The sequence below is a fragment of the Amblyomma maculatum genome, chromosome 1 (assembly GCF_055883805.1).
Source record: "Amblyomma maculatum isolate TAMU_Amacu chromosome 1, ASM5588380v1, whole genome shotgun sequence".
NCBI classification, from domain to species: domain Eukaryota; kingdom Metazoa; phylum Arthropoda; class Arachnida; order Ixodida; family Ixodidae; genus Amblyomma; species Amblyomma maculatum.
In genome coordinates, this window is record NC_139344.1 from 57,791,950 (window position 1) to 57,812,801 (window position 20,852).

Below are 20,852 nucleotides of genomic sequence, written 5' to 3' on the forward strand. Positions count from 1 at the left end.
GAGCTTGAGCACGAGAGCAGAGTAAGGAGCCAATGAATGTGAATTTCAGCCCAGATAATGGTCGCTATCAGCTCCAGAAGCCATTTTTGGCGCAATTATGACCAGCGTAGTTGAGAAAACGGTGTCCGGTTTGTGCTCGGCGATGGCGGAGCCATTCGTGCTCGCTTCTCAGTGGAGCTATGAGTCGGTTAACCGTAAAATCACTCATGCCTTTTACCTGTAGTGCAAGAAATCAACTAACAAACCTCACGCGAAATCTGTGGAGTGAAGCACATTGATATGTAAATTGTCTTGAGCCAGTACAGTTCATATAATTTTCGTCTCTTCTAGCACCCTATTTACATGGTCGCGACCGTATATGCATATTCGCAAGGCTTCGTGACTCTCGACGTCAAAGCGTATAGTCTAAAGAGTGGCGTTTACTATCGGCAAAATTCAGCTCCACGCACTTGGATGCTAAGCGACTCTGATGCTGACACGTTGGTTCTTGAGTTTTGAATAATGGTAAGCGCTGACCAAAATATGCGAGCTGGGACCAAGGAAGTTATAAAAGAACTGTCATTCTTTTTTTATGAACACCTCTGCTGGGACTGGGGCCCAGAGCGCAAGCTCAAATTCCCCCCCCCCCCCCTCCCCTTGAGTCCTTCCTCCTTCCAACTCATACTTTTTGAAAATGCCAGTCCTATGGCTTAAATGTCTTCCCGCCATGGCCAACGATAACGTGTCCTTGAGTACCACCTTGAGGTAACAGAAGTAGCAGCTCACTCGAATGGACGGTTTGCAGCGCCTTTTTGAAATACGTATTGTGCCGGGGTGCTATGTGCGAGATTGCCTACCGTTTACTGCAAAACCAATCGTTCGCAAGGCTGCCCGAGCTTCCTGCTTTCGGCAGAGGAACTGGTGGGAGGAAGATCGAGGGTGAAGGAGGTGTCACCTTCTTAGACCGCCGCGAACTTCCCAGGACTAAATATGTTGCTATCGCCAAGTTCCTGCAACCACAAGGAGCAAGAAGTATTTCACCCACACGGTCGCGCAAAAGTTTCCGATCGACACGGTATACTTCCCACAACGGACATCCCTGTCCGTCGAAGTAACCACTCTCTCATAACGAGTCGCATTCGGCAGCGCGCCCGACTAAAGCGCTGCAAAATGAACCAACAAGAAACGTGCTGCCAATGAATTTTTTTTCTCTCTCTCTTTCTTTCTTTTTTTTTATTCGGCGGGGGGGGGGGGGTGCAGTTGATATTCGTTCAAGGTTTTCTCGCCCATGTGCTGTCATCAGAAGTATAACAATGCATTTGCTAAGAACAAATTCGGAAACGGCACTTTTTCCTTACTTTCTTTTATGGCATGCCGAAACGGACGCTTGAGCAGGTTGTTCTAGTTTTCTTACATTCTTTCCCTCCCCCTCCGCAAACTGATCCGTTCTTCTAAACTCACTCCAGGCTCGCGTGAGAGTGCGCTCTGGCAACGGAAACAAGCGCACATGCATGACTGCAAGCTTCGCGCAGTGGCGCAGTACACTGGCAATAAGTCTGCATATTTTTCTCTTTACTGCAAAACAGTGCTTCCAACCTTGGCAGTGACGCTGCGACGCAAGCCCAGCAGCGGAACATGCGTCATACGCACCGTGTGTCTGCAGATCCGCGAGAGCAGAATGCGGGAAAAACCGTTTCTTTTTCGTTTTCTTTTTGCTCACCAAATGCATGCGTGTTATTTGTCGGAGAAACGTTGGTGCGAAGCGCACATGCCGCATACGGCATCAGTAACAGCTGCATATAATTCTTGAATGGTGGCTCTGGTGTCGCTGTGTGTAATTTACCGTTGAGAGGTACGTAGCTTTATAGCGCTACGTACGTACGTAAGGAAACCGTAGCAGGGGGCGGCAGAAAGTTAGGTGGGCGGATGAGGTTAAAAAGTTCGCAGGGGTCAAGTGGATACAGCTTGCACAGAACCGGGTTAAGTGGAGAAATATGGGAGAGGCCTTCGCCCTGCAGTGGGTATAGTCAGGCTGATGATGATGATGATGATGATGATGATGATGATGATGATGATGATGATGATGATGATGATGATGATGGTGATGAGCTTTATAGCCGCGATCCATTCGTTAAACATTGCTAAAAATGGTACCGTTGCGAAGCTTGTAGGAGGCAGTGTGATTATTCTGTCAGCCAACCTAGCCTCCTTCCCCCCACCCCTCATTCACCTGTATAGTATAGAGCATCTCTGTTTATTAACATTGTTCTAAAAAGAAGCGCTAAACTATACTCATCCTCCATTCTCTTTAGGAGGACGAACCTTCTCATTTGCGCACCTCTTTTGCACCCCTTTTGCCCTTCACTTCCTACGTATCTTCCACGAAAAGCGCTCGAATCACGCTGGCAGGCCTAATCGGCGTGAAGGTACAATTTAATTTTGGATGAAACGCATGTATTCCTGGGTGACTTTGACTACACGTGACCCACTTTTGGAAAGAGACGACGTGGCGTGTACTGATTCCATAAGCATGTAGATAGACACGGCTCGAAACAACTTTCGGTACAACACAACCTATGCAAAAAAAAAAAAAAAAAAGGTCATAAAGAAGAAAAGGAGAGTGGGATGCGACAAAAATATACCAGCAGCACACTGCCCATAACAGTAGGAGCAGTCGGTTCAAAAGGCTCGTACCGAGCCGACGCACCGATTCTAACTAATTGGTCGCGGAAGGGGTCGTGAAAGCTGTAATCCCATCCTGACTACGCCACAGCTGACAACTGGGCGAAATCCTTGCGTCGGGGTATAGGGGGTATTCACATGACGTCACAGCTGACGTCAATATGCAGCCGACGCCATCATTGCGTCCTGTTTTGACTACTACTTGTACGGGGCGGCGGTTAGGTTAGCTGTTCGTGCGCGTCCGTTTGCTCTGTCACTCTGCCTCATGCCAGCCCCGTTGTTATGAAAACTCAATCGGTATCATGAGTGACAGTTCGATTTATCTGCAAAGTGGGCGCGATGCGGACAGAGACCTGTACGAAACAAAACTTTGGTACCAACCCGCGTGTGCAGTCGATATGTGCAACTGCACGGTAAGCGTCGGCCTGTGCCCACGCATAAATGTGTGCGACATTCATGAATTCCTTGTCCTACAGACGAGCTTCATCGCAAGAAACCAACCGCAAGCCTACTGACCACTCGAAGAACGCAACTACGTTACAAGCGGCTGGGTTAAGAGCCGCGGTTGAAGCAGACGAACTCGCTCTTTGTGCAGTTATGTGCGTGCCGTCCGACGTTTATATCAACTAAACCGCTGAGTTTTTGTAGCTGATATTCTGCATATAAATGGCGTTTAGTAGCCAGTATCTTTTATACAAAACTTGTTCGGTGTACTTGCCTCAATCGATCAGAAGAAGTCGGATGTTTGCATCGTCTGTCACGGTAAGGAAGCAAAAGAAACTGCTGCCACAGGCCACAGCGATGACACCGGTAGCGCCACCTCGTTGCCTTGCGGGCTCGAAATAACTTTTTGCAACAAAACTCTTGAAATAAAGCGCAGTTTTGGCCAAGCTAAACTTGATTTGTTATTAGAGATAAATTTGTTTATAAAGTTCTTCAAACCTGCAAAACAACTCTGCCCGCCTACGTTCCTTCGCCGAATCTGCATGCGGTCTGCTTTGGTTAGCAGCCGACACAGACGATGCGAACATCCGACTTCTTCTGATCGAATGAGGCAAGTACGGCAACACAAAGTTTAGCGAGTCCTCTTTGAAGGATTTTGTTGCAACAAAACACGACGAGGAGGTGTTGGCGGCGCGCTGAATGCATGCGCATGACTGCAAGCGATACATTGCCGCGCTGCTCTTTTACCGGGAATGTGTCTTCCGAGTGCGTGAAGAACAGTCGGGCACACATAGTGACAAGAGCTGGCTGCTAGGGCACATCCGGAAGATTCCAGTCCAGCCCATTTTGACATACATTTCTTACATTCCATTATAATTGTGCGGTTGTGCCGTGCCAGCCATACGTGGCATCGCATCTAGGGGAAGTGTCTCGTTCGGGTGGAGTTGTTCGCGTGTACTTCCGGAACCTTAAAATGCCGAGGTCTTTCGCGCAGCTCTTCAGCTTCCGTTGTTTACACTGTGCACGCGTCTATTACAGTCTACGATAGCTCAATAAATAACATATAGCTGCGGATGCCATTGCTTGTAGAACCGCACGACAGCACTTGATACGTACGTTCGCCCTGTTCGTTCCGTGGACACAAAAATGGCCGACTGCGCCTCAATTACCCACAATGCACAGCGCACAGCGCGTCAGTGAATACCCCCTATTCCCCGTGCGTTGGACGGAAAAAGCGGCTGTGGAGATTTTACGACCCTATTGTGCATTCTCAGCTGGTTCCTGCTTCTCCATTGACACGTGTTCCTTTTTTTTTTTTTTTTTTGCACCGACTAGCCTAACCTCTGTTGCCTTTTTACTTTGTTCTCTATCTTTTTTTTCTTTTGAGCGCGTTGCTTTTCACACTTCTTGCGTTTCTTATCCACGTTTTATGCAGAGTTTTCAGTGCGTGTTCACTACGAACAGGAAGTCAGAATGAAAAGCGTCTGAAGTAAATCTCTCAGTTGTGAGAAGCGCCAGTGTCACCCTACGTGTTTCCTTCCTTCCACGCTGATGTTTCTGCGGCCCTCCTTATGATTAGTTGGCGACGGAAAATGTTAAATTATGCTCTTGGAGCTGGAAGTTCCGCTCTCAAGATTTCACTAAAAAAAAAAAAAAAAGACAAAAAATGCGCGCAAGTGCTAGAAGCGAGCGAAGAAAGAAATATCGTCACATACCATGAGCATGACGCTGCAAACTCAATAGAAGGCCTCTTCAGCGACTCCAGACTGTTCATGATCAATACGTGGGCGCAAACGATTACAGAGACACAGAAAAGCTCTAATTAAGTATCTTCTTTTCTGTGTCTCTGTAGTGGTTTGCTCCTACTTATTCAGTATGATTAGCCTGCAACTCGCCCAACCCTCCCTTCCGTTGAACTCCAGTTCCAGCTCTGCCCTCTGACACCTGGCGCAGGAAGGAGTTTAACGAGAGAGCAGTGCCTAAAAAGCACCTGAGTGCTTTCGGCACCTGAGCATAGCTGGCCTTTCAGCAACCAATCCTGCCTCATACGTCACTTGGACGCAGGGACCTCATCATCGCTCACTTCTGGACTTCATAAAATCAGTCAACCTTTTTCCATTCATTTAATCATTCATTCATCCTTCATCTCATATCCTACTGATGCCCTGAGGCAATAAATATCGACTAAAAAAAAATAAAAGCAGGGAGCCCACGAGTTAAACTGGTGTCTTTAATGACAACATCGGAATCGACCAGATACAACCTTCCCGCTTTCAAGAGTTCCTTATTGTCTTATCCTTCTAGTCAGATCTGAATCCTGCGGATATGCAGTAACAGGTACGGCACTGCTATTTACGCCTGCCTTTCTTTCGAAAGCCTACTATGACTCTGGTTTTTACAGTCTTTACTTAGCTATACTTTCTCTTCTCCTTTACACGCCCCATCCCTTTCTCCCAGTGCGGTACAGCTGACCGGTACATTCTGCTTATTAACCTCTCCGCCTTTCAGTCGCCCTTTCCTCTTTCTCTCATTCTGTCCCGAATGAGAAGTGAGGCGATGAACCAGGCTTACCTGTAGTAATCCTCCTTGCAGTAGATGTTCCCGTCCCTGGCGAAGCAGGTGAGCTCGGAGTCCAGTTGCTGCTTGCAGTGGCAGCAGCGCAGGCAGCGCGTATGCCACTGCCGCTCGACGGCCAGCAGGTAGAAGCGGTCGGCGATGGGCGCGCCGCATCCCGCGCACAGCTTTGGGGGCGCCAGGGCCTGGGCTGCGGCCGCCTCGTCAGGGCCCGGGCTGATCACGGGCATCGCGGCGGCCTCACCACCGCCACTCCAGCAGGCGCCACGCGGGGTGCGCCAATGAACACCGGTGGCTCGCCCCTGCGGCGGAAAACGGACAAGCGTTCACATGATGCATCCTTGAGGCCGGACCGCGCGCTCCTCAATCTCGGCTGTCTTCCTTCGCGATTGCAAAACCGCATTACAGCACGGGCGCTGGCTTGCAGCTCTTGTACCGCTAACATAACGCTATTGAACTTTGAGGTCAACGCATGTTGCGTAGCATGCCTTGTCCCTGTGCCAAAATCGAATGGTGCCATTTTGTAATTAAAAATCAAGCCTCGGCCATCATTGTGATTGTCTCTGCGTTGCTCTTTTAACCGTCGTTAGCTCGTAGATATACCGTCCTGCCTGTCGGAATTCTCTTCTCGGAGCTGCCGTATAAAGATTACTCAGCGCTACCGATCACCTGATGGGCGGAAATATATTTCCTTCTCATGCCTTAGGTGCTTTTAACTACGATGGTCGCCGCTAGACCACAGCTGCATATGACCAAGGTCAAAACCCGGCAGCCTGAGAGATTTGAAAAAAAAAAAAAAAAAATGGGCGGTTTGTACAAGTATAAAAAGAGAGAAAAAAAAAAACGAGAGCAAACTCCCAGCTCGCGCTCAAGGAAATCATATATACATTTTTTTTCCATTCTACTGCCCAATTTGAAAACACATAGAAGGGAATTATGCGTGCGGGTAAGTTATACTTAAAAACAGGCAGCATACTTCTCTTAAACATGGGGTGTAACCTAAAATGTTTTACCCTCAATATTGTTTTTGGCCTCCACACCAGCAGCCTCTGTGTGTAGCACGCAGCACAACAAACACTCTTTGATTCAGTTTGCGTCAATTACACGAGAAAGGCCAACGCTGGTACAAATTGAAAGCAGCTTCACTCTTTTGCCCACCTACTCATGAACGAAAATGTCGATTGCCTAGTTCTTGGTTCATTTTTGTAAAATCTCCGATGCTACGTTCGTCACTTATTAGACCGTCCCTGTACTGGTGGAACAGAAAGACGTTGCGTTAACGCATTGCCTATTCCGAAGCCAGTCATTGCTGAAGAAACAAGAAATCACCTGTAATAGGCGAAATACTAATGAGATGTTTTCGGTGTGATGCGCCGTGTGCACACAAAATGGTCATATTGGTAGGCTTGCACACTACTTCGAAAACAAAAACATAGAATAAGGAGCGGTTGGGACTGCGGACTGTTCTCTTTTTTTTTTTTTTGCATAACCGAGACGTCTTTGCGCAGGCGCGCAGAGGACCAGCCGAATGCCTACTACGCATGAGCGCTGACTACATGGGAACGCACACCTACCTCTGCGCATGCGCCGAAGGTACCTATCCGATATGCGTGCGCGCTGTTATGTCTGCGCTATGCTAACACGTTCCATTTTCCTCTAGTCTGTATCCGCATGAAATCAAGTATGTAGGACCGGTGTCCTATACATACGAATGAAGTTAAGACCCTTCCACATTGTTTCCAATCAGCGGCTAAGTTGTATTCTTTCACAACCGCCCCATTTTTTAAAACTCTAATCACCTTTTCAAAGCCGCGCACGCATGCATGATGTTCCGAAAACAGAGTCTACACAAGAGATTGTAAGCTTACGGAAGAGCTGCACGCCGCTTCGGTATAGTTCTCTGCCGTGTGTTCCCATTTACGAGTTTCTCCTCTATCAGACAGTGTTATACTGCCAACGTTAAAATTGTGAGCATTGATCGTTCCACGCTATTCAAGCAAGCAACTGGAAAAATTCTATTAGCAGCGTAAAATATTATAAATAACGTACCAACAGGCTGTTCACAGTTTCAGGGGTTCTCCTCGAGGGGTCGCTGTTAACTACAGCAGTACAAACGAGTGGGGACATGTTCCACACTCGTTTGTACGGCGGCAATGCGCGGTACCGGTAAACGGTGCCGCGCTTTGCCACACACAGCACGCGCAACGTGCACAATAACTGGAAAACATGACGGTGGATAAATGCGAGCACAGGTGTTTCCCGGGCGAGCCGTCGGAATTCACTCAGAATCCTAAAGCACGATATGTCCAAAGGGACCTCGTGTAGATGGCAGAGACATTCAGAGACATTCCGGAGGGAAGCGCCAGAGAAACCGGACCGAGCAGTGGCAAGTATGTATATACTCACTTTCTTAGCGACACGGAACGCGCGGAAAGCGCGTGGCGCGGGCGAGCAAGCTCCTCGTAAGGCGGCGAGAATCAGAGAAGTGAGGCAAAATATAGGAGTACACTCGGAGGCGTTGTCCTTTTGTTTAAAGACGCGCGCTTTATATGACAGCCGTAGTGACAAGGGGCAAGGAGGTACAGAAAGAAAGCGAGGGGGAGAGGGAGCGCAATGCATTATCTTTATGCCGCGCAGTCGGCGGCTTCTTTTCCGGCCCGAATACAAGAGAAGGTGCCGGTGACAACCTTTTAACAAACGACGACAAGCGGCGCGCAATCGAGCAAAAGCGACGGGAACTGCTCGGAGCTCGAATAGCGGAAGGAGAGAAAAAGAGGAGAGAGAATAAAAAGAGGAAGAAAACATGGAGCGTTGCCGGCGTCGTCTCTCCAGACGCGCTGGCGCTTCGGAGAAAGCCTCTCTTCGTCAAGGCGCCGTGGTTCGCGATAAATGTTCGCCACGCCGCCGCAAGCATGCAGTTTCGCGGCAAGTCGCATTTGCCAGTGCTATGTACAAACACCGCGAGTACGGCAGTGCGCGACGATTCCGCTTGCTTGCTTGTTTGTAGAGGGAAGGAAGCGTACAGTAGGAATTAACGGGGGCGCTTAATAATCATGATGCGGTGACAGTGTGTTATCATTAGGTCGTACTCTTTGCCTTTATTCGCTTCCCTAGTAATCCTTCCTGCTTTGTTATATAGTTTGACATATGTCTCTTTGCTCGATTTTGCTAAGCAAATTGTTCAGCACCTTAGCTGTGGTGTTTGCGTGGTCATTCTGTAGTAAGTTTTGCTAAGTCAATCTTAGTCATCACTAGTAATTGACAATTTTGAAGTTATTTTTCCCGCTTTCTCTTCGCGGCAGACACCTTCCGGCCTATCCCTCTTCTCCCATATATGCGGAGAGAGGGATTTAACCGTAGCTGGTGGCTCTATGCTTTAAAGGTGGCAAGTCACAACTTTAAAAAAAAATTATCTAGGGACTTTAGTCGCAACGTGGCGAACTCCGACAGGGGTTGTTTTCTTTTTTTTTGTCCCCAGATGGGCCTGAAGTTGCCGATATGAATAGGTGACTCAAAGTACTCAAAGTCCTGCACTACGGTCAACAATAAAATACGAATTTTTGCGTCATCAGCTTTTATCGTGGCACCCAGTGCGTGCCTGGTGAAGTTGTACGCGCCCCAAAAGCGCAAGTGAAAGGGCATCTCATTGTGGGTTTCTGCTGCGCTTGATCGCGATCAACAAGCCTTTCCGTATCGATTCGAGAGCCTATATGCATTAAGCAAGGATTCACCACTACCCTTCGAATCGAAACAGTACAGTTTGACAATGTGAAAAGTTTTGACAAAGCGTTCTCAAGAAACAAAAGAGCAGCTCGGCTACAATAGTGATAGACACTATTAGTTTTTTTTTTTTTTTTTTTTTGCTTTTTTAACGGCAACACAAAGCTTAATCGTCACCAACTGCTTGAAGAAGGACTGGACAAGTTTAGATGGTATATACAATGTTATTTTGCTGCTTGAAAGGCGATGTAAAGAAAAATAAAGTTGCTCATACTGGTGCACAATAATACGCTTTATCCAAAAAATAAAGGAAAAAAAAAGCTCCACGAATCGGTTTTAAACACGTTTATTTCTATTTTTTAGTTTCTTAATTCGGCCTTTCTCGTTTTTTATTTTTTTTTTCTCGATCGGAAACATAGATATAGGCAAGACTGATTTGCACCAAGTAAAAAGAGGTGGATGCCATCGCCGCCTGCTCTCATATATAATAGCACTCGTAGGCGTGTCTTGTTCACAGTCCACTTCTTGGTTCTCACTGTTCTATCCACGCCGAACAGTTGATAGCCGAGCTTTCGAACCTACTTCAGTGTAATTCACTGCATCTGACTGTGGCTTATGACCTGGTGCAAACGTTATAGGTTCAGTAAGCAAGCGTGCAACCCTCATTGGAGTCTATTTCTGCCCAACATTAAAGTGTTTGACAGCTACTATTTAGTAAGAAATAAGAATTATGCGGGACACTTAAGCTCCGCCTTTAAGCGTATGACGCGATAGGGTAGGCTACCACCCTACATATTATAAATCCCCTTCTTAACCATGCTGTATGAACTTGCATCCGCGGACTGGGAGTAGCCTGCCTGACTCGGCATCCACGAACATTACAAGCTTTAATGTTATTCCGCCTTCAGCTGTGCAGCTACCACCTGCAGGCGTCATGCCCGTAATCTTTCGCTCAGAACGCCACACAGGCGCCGACACCAACGCCAGATTTCCCATGTAACGATGTCTTTAAAGCTATCGCGTTAATATTCATTTTGTTTCCAGAAAAACGCCTTTAATTTGCATTTTAACCAGACTTATGAAGCTATATCGTCGAAAGGTAGGCCAATATGCTTCCCACACGGTGTTCGTGGTTTGTGAGGAGGCTGCGAACTTGACAAAATATTTCAGAGCACCATGACTAGTATTACCTACATGATTGAAATTGTAGGGAGCTGCGTCTGAAAAAAAAAAAAAAAAAAAAAAGGCCTGGTGCTTAAAGGCGCCAAATAAAGACCACGGAGGAAGCTACAGTCAACGAGTTCAAGATAAACGCAGGGAATATCTTTTCTATATACTTTTGTAGCTGATATTGACCAGAATTAGTCCTGTAATGATTTTAGGGTGAAAAATAATTAAATACAAAGTGGAAGGAAAAGCAGCGCGCCGATGATTGGCTATCGGCGTGACTCAAAGAAAAAAACGACCTTTCTTGCTTTATGGAGCGTTGATTTCCTATTTCCACGATAATCACCTGTGCGTGCCCTAATTACCGCGTAGATCATCGGCCGTGGTGGCCGTGTTAGCAGCGACAGCTCAAACCTGAAGTCAGACCTTTCGTCGCTGCTATCCTGCTATTGGCTCGTGTCAGCCATCCTTTCCGATCTGAGTGGACGCCGCGCGTCGCCTGTCTTCGCCCCACTCTACTGTAATTAAAGCTTCAGCCACCTGACAGCCTTGAGAGCTTTTTTTTATATTTGCAAAGTAACTCGCTCTTTCCTCTCTGTTCTTGTCTAGGTATGCACTGACCTCGGCATTTCGGCCGGCGCCTCGCGGAAAATTTCTCGCTTCCCTCCAGAAACGGCGACGAGGAATTCGCTGAGAAGCGAATTCTTCGTCACCTTTCCTGGAGAATTCCCGTTCCCGGAGAATTCCCGTTCCTAGAGAATTCCCTTTCCTGGAGAAAAGAGAAAAAGCGCTTGATTGATCGCTGATAAGAGAGCTGTTTTCATCCATGCTAATCATCTAACTGAATCTGACTAGATCATTCATCTCATGTGCACACATTTTTCCGAGGTGCATGAAGTATTGACCGAAACATAAAAAAGAACAAAAGAACGGGAAGCTGATGCTATCTATGTCTCCCATATTTTTATTAGATACGCAAAAATTGGTCTCCCCTACAAAAAAAAAAAAAAAAAACGCTCCGCCCTTTCTGACTAGGTGTTAACGTTGCATTCTGCACCTTTGGACAAAGCACAAATATCCACCAGCGGAGTTACCTATACTTACTCTCTTACTTTTCTTTTATCGCCGTAGCCCAGTCTAACACGTTTCTTGCATTTCCGCTTAGTTCATTCACTCATAACGCTGGCTTGATTTGTTCTTCTTCTCAGCGTAGTACGGCAGGCGGCCCTTAGTTTCGCAATTACACTCGTGAACAGGTTCAGTACTGTAACTGAAGATTGTTTACAATATACTTGGTTGCCTCATATAACAGATATTTTTGCTTCTGGTTACGTAAAGATGAAAGTATACTCAAACCGACGGGTTCGCGGCGGCTGCGACCTTTGCCTTTTCTATCATGCTCGGTCGCGCCTGCCTGTCATGTTTCATTTCTGCTTAGGCGACTGCTCTTTTTCTGGTAATACCACCGCTCAAAGCACAAAATGTATAGTGCCATCCTTGCTGTCTTTGTTCATGATGACATATCTAACCGATGTTTCCACAAAAGATGAAGTTCCGGAGGACACTACAAACCAAGTAATTTTATATTCGGTTCTGGGAAGTGTTTGGCTATCTTTCTTCGAAAACACTTTAATGTTATCAAAATATAATACGGTTCTTACATGGCCAAAGGACCGATATTCTTTCAGTTAATTACATACCTTCCCCTTGCCCCTTTTCATTTCATTCGATTTATATATCGAATGTCCCAAATAGCATCAGAACGGACTAAAAAGTAAACATTAACAGGAAGGCGAAGGAAAGCATTTGTATATTGCTGGCAGCCAGTCAACTTGCGTGCTATACAAGCAACTTATGTTTTGAAATTAAAAAAAAAAACTATTTAAGGATATTAAACTGAGTTACTAAAGGTTGACTTTGCTTTGGAAATAAGCGGGAGCCCCGCCGCGGTGATGCAGTGGTAAGACGACCGACTATACCGGAGTACCCGGGTTCGATCCCGACCGCCGGCGGCTACGTTTCAATGGAGGCGAAACGAAGGGGCGTCCGTGTGCTGTGCGATGCCAGTGCATGCTAAGGAAAACATATGTACAGCTCCACCTGAGTGCGTCGTTCTGAAGCTTCGCCCTTTTTAACTCAAGAGAAATTATTTCTTTACGGATTCGCCACAACATATACGACAGAGAAGGCCATGCCAACGCGTATTACCTGCGCTAACGATCAGTACGTCATCAAAAATCATCGTAACAGAAATGATGATACCCCCCCCCCCCCTCCCACAATAAAAAAAAAAAAAAAAAAAGCAACGAATATCGCGCAGCGCCCTTCAGCAGCCACATCCTAGAAGCGCGCGGGTGCTCTATTCTAACTTGAAAAATAGGTCACCAGTAGTCCACCCATCTGAACTGAAATTTTGGTTGCATCTCATTAGAAATTAATTACTCAGAAAGAAAAAGAAATTGCGAGAAATTGGCGCCAACGCCAGCAAACTTGAAATAGGCCTGGGTAGAGATCGCATCTATCTTCTTTGCTCTAAAGCGCGAGGCACACGCGTTATACTTTTTCAAAATGCAGTAACGTGATACGAGAAAAAAAAAAAAAATCATGCCCTTGTATGCAACCATGGCTTCCTTACTATGCGAGCAGAGTAACGTGTTATTCTTAACAGACGGTCTGACATGAGCAACAGTTAGCCTGCAGCAGGAACCCAAAGCATATCACCTGCTTCATACTGAAAATTGATGCAAACTGACAAATGCAGATTACGCCTTGCTGGTGTACGGACCCGAGCTCAAGAGATCAAGAACACTTAATGAATATCACAACATGTCTGGCTGCGCCCTAATTCAATATTGAGTTAGCACCCTTCGCGTCTACATCCAGGCGCACATCCTTTTCTAATATCCTAATGCCCTCACTTTCCCGACTATCCTGTTGTCTCCGCTAATCTATAGAACACTGTCTTTGAAAGTCTGGCTGTCGTCGGGGCTGCTGTAAGACTGAGCTCACTTTGGTTGTCAGCTCACAAGAGCTTACTGATGGGCGCTACTCAGCGCTTGATAAGTGCTATTCAGCAAAACGTCTCTCTTTTTCTCTGTGCAGACTTGTCGAACAAAAAAAAAAAAAAATAGGTGAATGGTCACACATTTGAAGACAGTGCGAGGACAGAAAAAAGCAAGGGCGGTTGGCCAGGCCATTCATCTCTTGGTGCGTTCAGTACGATGGCAGATTCTCGTACAGAAAGGCATTTTGATAAAAAAAAAATCACTCCATGGATGGATATGTGTGAAATGTGAATTCGTGAAGCATTCTGCCTGCGTGTCCGTTTAGGGGCATGCTCCAAGCACCCTTGCTCCTGTGCATGACACTAGTGAGTCAGACGGCAAGGAGCTGCTTAACGATACCAGCAGGACATGCCCACAGGGCTACTACAGTCGGAAGCATATCTGAGGCAAATAAGCATCAACAAACGCGGATCGTGGTTGCAGGCGAGAAACTCATAGCCGCTGTAGGCGCGAAGTTCGCTGAAGAGCGCGTATAGACGAAGCTAACTGCACATCTCCAAGCAAGCAAGTTCAAAAATCATTTTCAAATGCTCATGTGCTTACAGTCTCACTTTGAAACTAAACTGCCTATTAATCTCGGCGCCCATCGCATGCGAGAGATGACATACAAAACCTGATTAAGTTTATCTCGCACTGCATGCAGTGATCGCATGCAGACATTCACCATTCGCTTTCAACATGATAATGGGTCAACCTCTTTTCACACCTTCCATCACTCACAAAGACGCAGACTGCGCGTCTGCACGCACTAACTCACGCGCCCAAGCACGCGTGTACGCACTATAGCGACTTCTGCGGCAATCATCAAAGCAATACGGAGCATCTCTGCCAACGATGCAGCAAGAAACACCCAGTGATTCGCCAGAATCAAGTACATATTAGACGTCGCGATGATTTTCGCAATAAGAGAATTAACAGACATTTAATCAGTTATAAGAAAAGAGACTGGTAGCAATACAACTGTATCCCGGAGGGAGAATGCGTCGTAAATTCTTTTCCGCTATTCGCATCCGGGATCGTATGCGCATATAAGAATTCGCGTCGAAATGATTATTGTTAATGTATACCCATCGGCTGCCCATAATTCAGCTGTCGACATATTATCAGTTGCGCTTTATTCATGCGGAAGAAAATTCATTCAATCAATTTTCTTGCGCGGCGGATGGCGGCGCCATCCGCCGCGCACAAGGGTGGGCGTATACTGCTTCTAAACCAACTGTGTCGAAAGTCTGATTTTCGGACGGCGCGTCGTTTTCGTCTTATTTTTCTTTACCACGCACCTTGTGTTACACTGTACACCATAAAATGTACCGCACATATGTAAATCTGCTAGAATACGATTTAAGATTGCTCTTTAAGTACAGGGGAGGGGGTTATAAAATTGAGCGCTAGACAGTAGAACTCTCTGTGTTCTCATTTAATTTATTCAGCACCGACGGAAGGTAATAGGTGTTCATAAAAAAGATAAGTAGAACTCAATGTACAATCTTTGTTGTCCAAATTAACGCTTTTCTTTGAAGCTGAAATTTATTGAACCATTTGTGAGTTTTTAAATGGTATAACGTCAAGTGTTTCTTTGAAGTTTTATAAGCGTGCATAAATAGCATTTGAATTTAATTTTTCAAGCCGTGCACTTCGTGACCGGCGAATATCCTATACATTCTTGCTGACAGCAGTTAGAACCGTCCTAGTCGATATACTCATAAACTTTGAATGGTAATTGCTTGCAAGCTGTAAGAAGCCGTTTCAATGTGTATGTGATCCTCGAATGGGGATTTTGTTTTTTTGTTGTTGTTGTTTTTTTAAGAGGGAACAACAATAAGCGAGAAATACATCACACAGCAAATCTTTTGGACGGCAGTCAGAAACATTACATGTTCTATTTTCGTCCCTATCGCCTGACTTTTGCGGCCGAAAAGCTCGCTGGTACGCTTAAACTGGCATACTTCTCGCGGATGAGCTCTCCCAGTGGAATGCTAGACAGCTTTTGATGCATTTCGCGAAGCACAGAGGTGCGAAGCCCTGAGAGAACACCGCAACACTACAGAGGTTACATAGTCTAATAAATCAAGAGACAATCCAGGCAAAGACGATGCATCACAAGAAAGTGGAATTCAGAGGGGGCATAAAGTGAGTTGCAAATTTTGCAATCGCTAACTGGAGTTCTCATCAGAATCGGTAACAATAAACTAATATATATATATAATATGGGGTAGGAAAGCGTGCAATCTTGTAATAAGATTTTCTTCTCCCAGGATTAAGCGTACGTTCTTCGATACAGTGGATGCTCGCTGAAGGTTGCAGGGTCCAGCGAGTCCAGCCTGTCCAACGAAAGTAGATGCTTGACGCGCTGCCTCAGTTTATTCGGGCGGAGGGTGGCAAACATCGCTTCGGAGGAGGAGGAAGATGAGGAGGAAAAGCAGGAAGGTTAACCGGTAAAGGAACTAAAGGAACTGGTTTGCTACTCTGCACTAGGGGAGAGGGGTAGATGGGTATAAAAGTTGTGGCTGAGAGAGGGATGGGTGATGACAGTACAGTTACATCACAGACATGTCACATCACGCTTCGTATATCTAAGCGCCACGTAGCCTCATCACGTTATCCGATATCATTCATGCACAGTCTGCGTCCCCTAAATTAACACCCTAATTTCTTCTTCATATATAATGCGGCAATCACTTTTATCTGTTAGCGAGCCTCCACCGAGCGACGCGCAGCGAGCGCACGCGGTGGAGAAAGAAGACTCGTCTGGCCACCCTGGCGAAGAAGAGGTAGCAGCCCCGGAGTAGAAGACGACCGAGAGGAGAAGAAATATGGACTCCAAACCGTAAGGACTAATTTAACCTTAACCGCTAGTTTAATTGATAATAAAGATTTGTTCGCAAAAGGGGAAAAAAGGCATCCTGAATTTAATTCGCGCACCATTAGTAAAATCGCCTAGATATCCTTAATAAACACTTGCCCCGCATTAAAAGTCCCTGAACCGTCTCTGCCAAACTCGTTGTGTTGCGGCGATGATTTTCAATGCGAAAGCGCCGCTTCATGATCTCAAACCCACCCACGAACCTTGTACTAAATCTCTGCCGAGCTAAGGAAAAAAAAATTAAAAAGAACAAAAACACAAACGCCGTAGCGGTCCTCGTGGGAGGCGAGTACGGAACCTAATGGCTGTCGTTTTTTTTTCCTCGCTCTTTTTAGCGTGGTATTATTACACTGAAGTGATGTTCAACATACATTATCAGGAATACATCATCAGATCAAGACCATGTTTGATAGGACATATCAGGCCAACAAAGCTCTAAACAAGAGGAAATGCAGAGCGCATCACTAAGAGTGAGTGCCACTACGGTTAGAATGCGGCCTGTGCGTACAGTTCCCTTACATGAGCAATCGTCCTGCAGAAATTGTCCTTTGCAGAACAGTGATACATCCTCGCACTCTGCATTGCTCGTCGTCGCCTACATCAACTTCCATCCGTGCGCAAAGCATTTCGTCCGTCCTATTCAGGTTTCAAAACCATACCATATTTGTTTTTCTTATTCTAGGTAAAAAGTGCGCGGCAGCGAGGCTACATACTGCAGGTTTGTTTTTTTAGTATTTATTTTCAATGGCTGCATATCACGGCTAAGCTTCACTGACTTATGGAAAGACTAGTAACATCTCAAACCTTGCATTTATCCGAAGCGACGTGAACTTCAAGACCAGCCGTTCGAAGAAACTTCAGTTCCAGGCACCAGCTGCTGGCGCTCGCACTTAAGGGCTCGAAGTCTCCGTGAAGGCCTTCCTGGAGAAAAGGTCTCATCGTCCCCCACTCGTCGCCTAGATTGATCAGAGCCAGCAATACCGCATGAGCGTGCCGATAGCTTCCGTTAGAGAACTGGCAAGCATGAGCGAAGTGTCGTCTAATATACTCTCGGGCGGTGAGCTAACTTTGACCCGCCGCGGTAAGGCGCTGACTGCACCCGACACCTTTTCGAGGGAAAACCGTTTTGTTTGCATTTGCCATTGCCCAGGTGACGTCTGAAAGCTACTCAGCGGGGGTTCCCAAAGAACTTTCCGAGAACCTCTCATCATTTTTCCTGTTTTTTTTTTTGTTTGTTTGTTTTGCTCCCGCTAAGCCGGCAAACAATGCCGCTGTCTTAAACGTCGTGAAAAACTTGAAATGGCGGAGCAATTCGTCATTTATCTTATCCGTTCAGTAGGAAATTCGCGTCTGCCGTGTAACTTTTTTTGAGGTACCGTATAAAAAGCATTTGTTTTTATACGTTTATTTATCGTCAGCAGCATATCACTCTAGCTCAGTTCAAACAAATAATCTTCCAGGTATCTTCTAATTGAGCTCTGAGCTACGGCTGAAAGAAGTTTGAGTTGACAAGCTATATGCTTTTATCCCGAACGACGTTACAGGGAATCGCGGCCGTTACAGCGTCTGAAGATGTAAATCTGCCCCTTAAATACCACAATGTTGTGACTAATTTCATAACGCCTTTCACAAGTTGCGATTGAAAAGCTTAAGCTGCTTCTGAAAAAATGCTAGTTCCAATGCCTTTACTGAAGAAAAAAGTAGGCAGCGAGTTCGAGGAAGTCGCCACCGGTAGCATTTGAGTTGTAACTTGGATCGCAGCGCTTGTACTCCCACGTTATAATTAAAGCGTCATAAGCTGAGTTGTATCATTATCTCGTTCTGAGTTTTCTCCAAATGGTGCACACTAATGACCAGCGAAGAAGAAAAAAAAATTACGACACGCATTCATGATACGGCACACGCGTACTGCCTACTATGCACGCGCGGCTTGGCATTAATCATTTATTGAATCAGTAAGCGGGTCTCTAATTGAAGTCCTGAAAGAAACGAAATGTTAAGAATAGGACGGAAGCGAATAATGTCACAACTCCGTAGCCGCTGTCTCATCAATGCACGCACAGCATCAAGCGGCGAAAAGAATCGGCGGTTAAGATAGTCAGGCTCGTTGCACCGCGCGTCGCTTGATATTCTCATTTCTTCATTGGTGATGGGTGAGAAACAAACAAATAAAAAATGAACGGAAGCTTTTACTATCATCACCTGGCAAACCTGGAGGTTAAGATATACTACCGGCGCCTAGATATTTTCTTTCTTGGCGTCACTACTCCCCAGTACATTTCTTCGCAAGTGACCCAACTTCTTGTTAAACATGCCGACGAACTGGGCAACATGTGTCTGCGCATGGATCTTAAATTCCTGAGATCAATGGCACAAATGAAATGAACTGAACTGTTATCGCAACGCTCAGAGGCTTCGGCCGTGCCTTCCTGAGAACCGACTTCAGCTGCACGAGCGCCACTTGGTTGTAATCATGGCCGTCGCCTTTGCAAAGCCATAGGTCACGCAGCTGCGGCCGGAGATGAGTGGACTTCGAAATGAAATATCGAACACTGGCCAAGATGAATCAGAATCGCTTTCTCCGTTTGATTCAAGCTTTAGTATACGGATGGGATGCCGTGGAGGGATCGCTTTCGAGCAAGGTTATGGATAGTGTGAGAGTAATAACCTATACCCGCTACCCGTCTTCCTTGAGCTGCTCCTTCTCCCATTTCCTTAAAAATCTAAATATACACGCAACTCTGAATTGGCACTGGAATCAGTCACCCCGATCAGACCGCACATCAGAACGCACATAAGTTATATGGGAGCGTCTTATTATACTTCGTACGCTCGCAACTGGTTCCTTCAGCGGGTGCTGCTATATATAGTTTCAGAACTGCAACAAACCACAATACCGAGAAATTATTCGTTTTTAATTCGCCGTGTCTTCTCATAAGGAGATATCTGATGCTGTTATAATGTTTGTGCGTATGTCTACTGCATTATTTCATGTCACGTTCTGTTGTATTTTGTGCGTGAATGTCTAAGCCATGAGCTCTTCGTTGCGTTTCCTCTATGTTTGTAAATAGTTAAAATAGTTAGTGACACTCATTGTTAAGTCTTCCGACCACATGCATTGTTCTTTTCGCAGCCGTGTAGTGAAGCACTTACGGTAGCCCTCAAGCAATAAACATCTGTAAAGATACGGGTAGCCCTGCTCCCCCCTCCCTTTTTTTTTCTCGCGATGAAATGTCTTTTGGCCGTATGGAAGCTAGAAGTATTCCTTCGATTACATGGCTCAAAAACAAACCATGCAGCCTGGTCACTTTTGACCAAGACTTAAACGGTATTGCCAGAAACCGTATACGGTACAGTAATAAAGCAATAGAGTGAAAACAGACGGATTAGACAGCAAATGCATGGGTGGAATAATGTCACATGTTTTAAGTACATATAGCCAAGCATGCTTTAACACTGCTTTGAGATAATGCGGAGACTGTTCGATCATGCCGCCCATAAAGGAGAATTTTGATATAGCGCAGATGCATTAGCTATAGACGTAATTCGCTTTCTGTGGCACTGCCTGCACACGCGCAGTGGCAAGGGTAGGGCCCCACGCACGTGCAGCCGTCCTCTGCACTAATGCGCATTCGTTATGCTAAAGCTGCGACGAATTCATCGCGTTCCACTCAACGCGTGGTTCTTTGCCTTTCTTCGCGCTGTTTTTCGATCATACTTGGAAACGCGGGTGAAATTCGCAGATGTTACGTGCTGCCACCACGAGGCGCTATAAGATATGGGAAGCGCACAAGCTATGTCACTTGCGCGCACACGGCGAAAATGCCGCGCGAGCGCATTACAGCGCATGCGGAAACGCGGCAGTAGACACATGCGGATGTATTTACACCGACTGATGGCCTGCGACGTGTGCAGAGGCTCCGTCGCAAGCTTGAGAAAACTCGACAGCGGCGGGGACAAGATCGCGCAGTCAAAATGCGCGATTTCGTATATGCCACAGCTTGAAGCTATACCAGCTTGAACAACCAAGATCTGGCGGCCAGCCCATCGAAAGGAAGAAGGAAATAACATACAGGAAGCAGTGCATAACTTTAAAATGACATTCGTAGGAAGGAAGTGGGTGTCGCGGCTTTGACAAGAGATTCCTCGAAGCGAACTTTGCCGATTTCAAGCATGCATTTGTCAAAACATGACAGGCCTGTTTTTCTCCACCGAAATGCATTATTCAGAGCGTGTAAGAATGTCAAGAGGCTGCTTTCGATGGCGCAAGCGTTGTCAGAAAAGGTGCTACTTTCTCTAAAACTATACCACTAGCCTTATCTGAGCCGCGTGGTCTCTTGTTGAGTCTCTTCAGCGTC

The 20,852-nt window shown here is 46.2% G+C and overlaps 1 protein-coding gene across 2 annotated transcripts in view; it reads right to left on the minus strand.

Annotated features, from left to right (window-relative positions):
• The window catches only part of LOC146202452 (LIM/homeobox protein Lhx9-like), a 62,853-nt gene that overhangs the window by 12,350 nt on the left and 29,651 nt on the right, over window positions 1-20,852 (minus strand). The window contains exons 1-2 of one of the 2 annotated variants that reach the window (XM_084588194.1): window positions 8,086-8,232; window positions 5,677-5,981 (exon numbers count right to left, since the gene is read on the minus strand). In XM_084588194.1, coding sequence (XP_084444320.1) covers window positions 5,677-5,909 — 233 coding nt within the window. In that variant the 5' untranslated portion in view covers window positions 5,910-5,981; window positions 8,086-8,232. Of the gene's footprint in view, window positions 1-5,676; window positions 5,982-8,085; window positions 8,233-20,852 lie in introns of those variants that run through there. The other variant, XM_084588195.1, reaches the window with a different exon arrangement.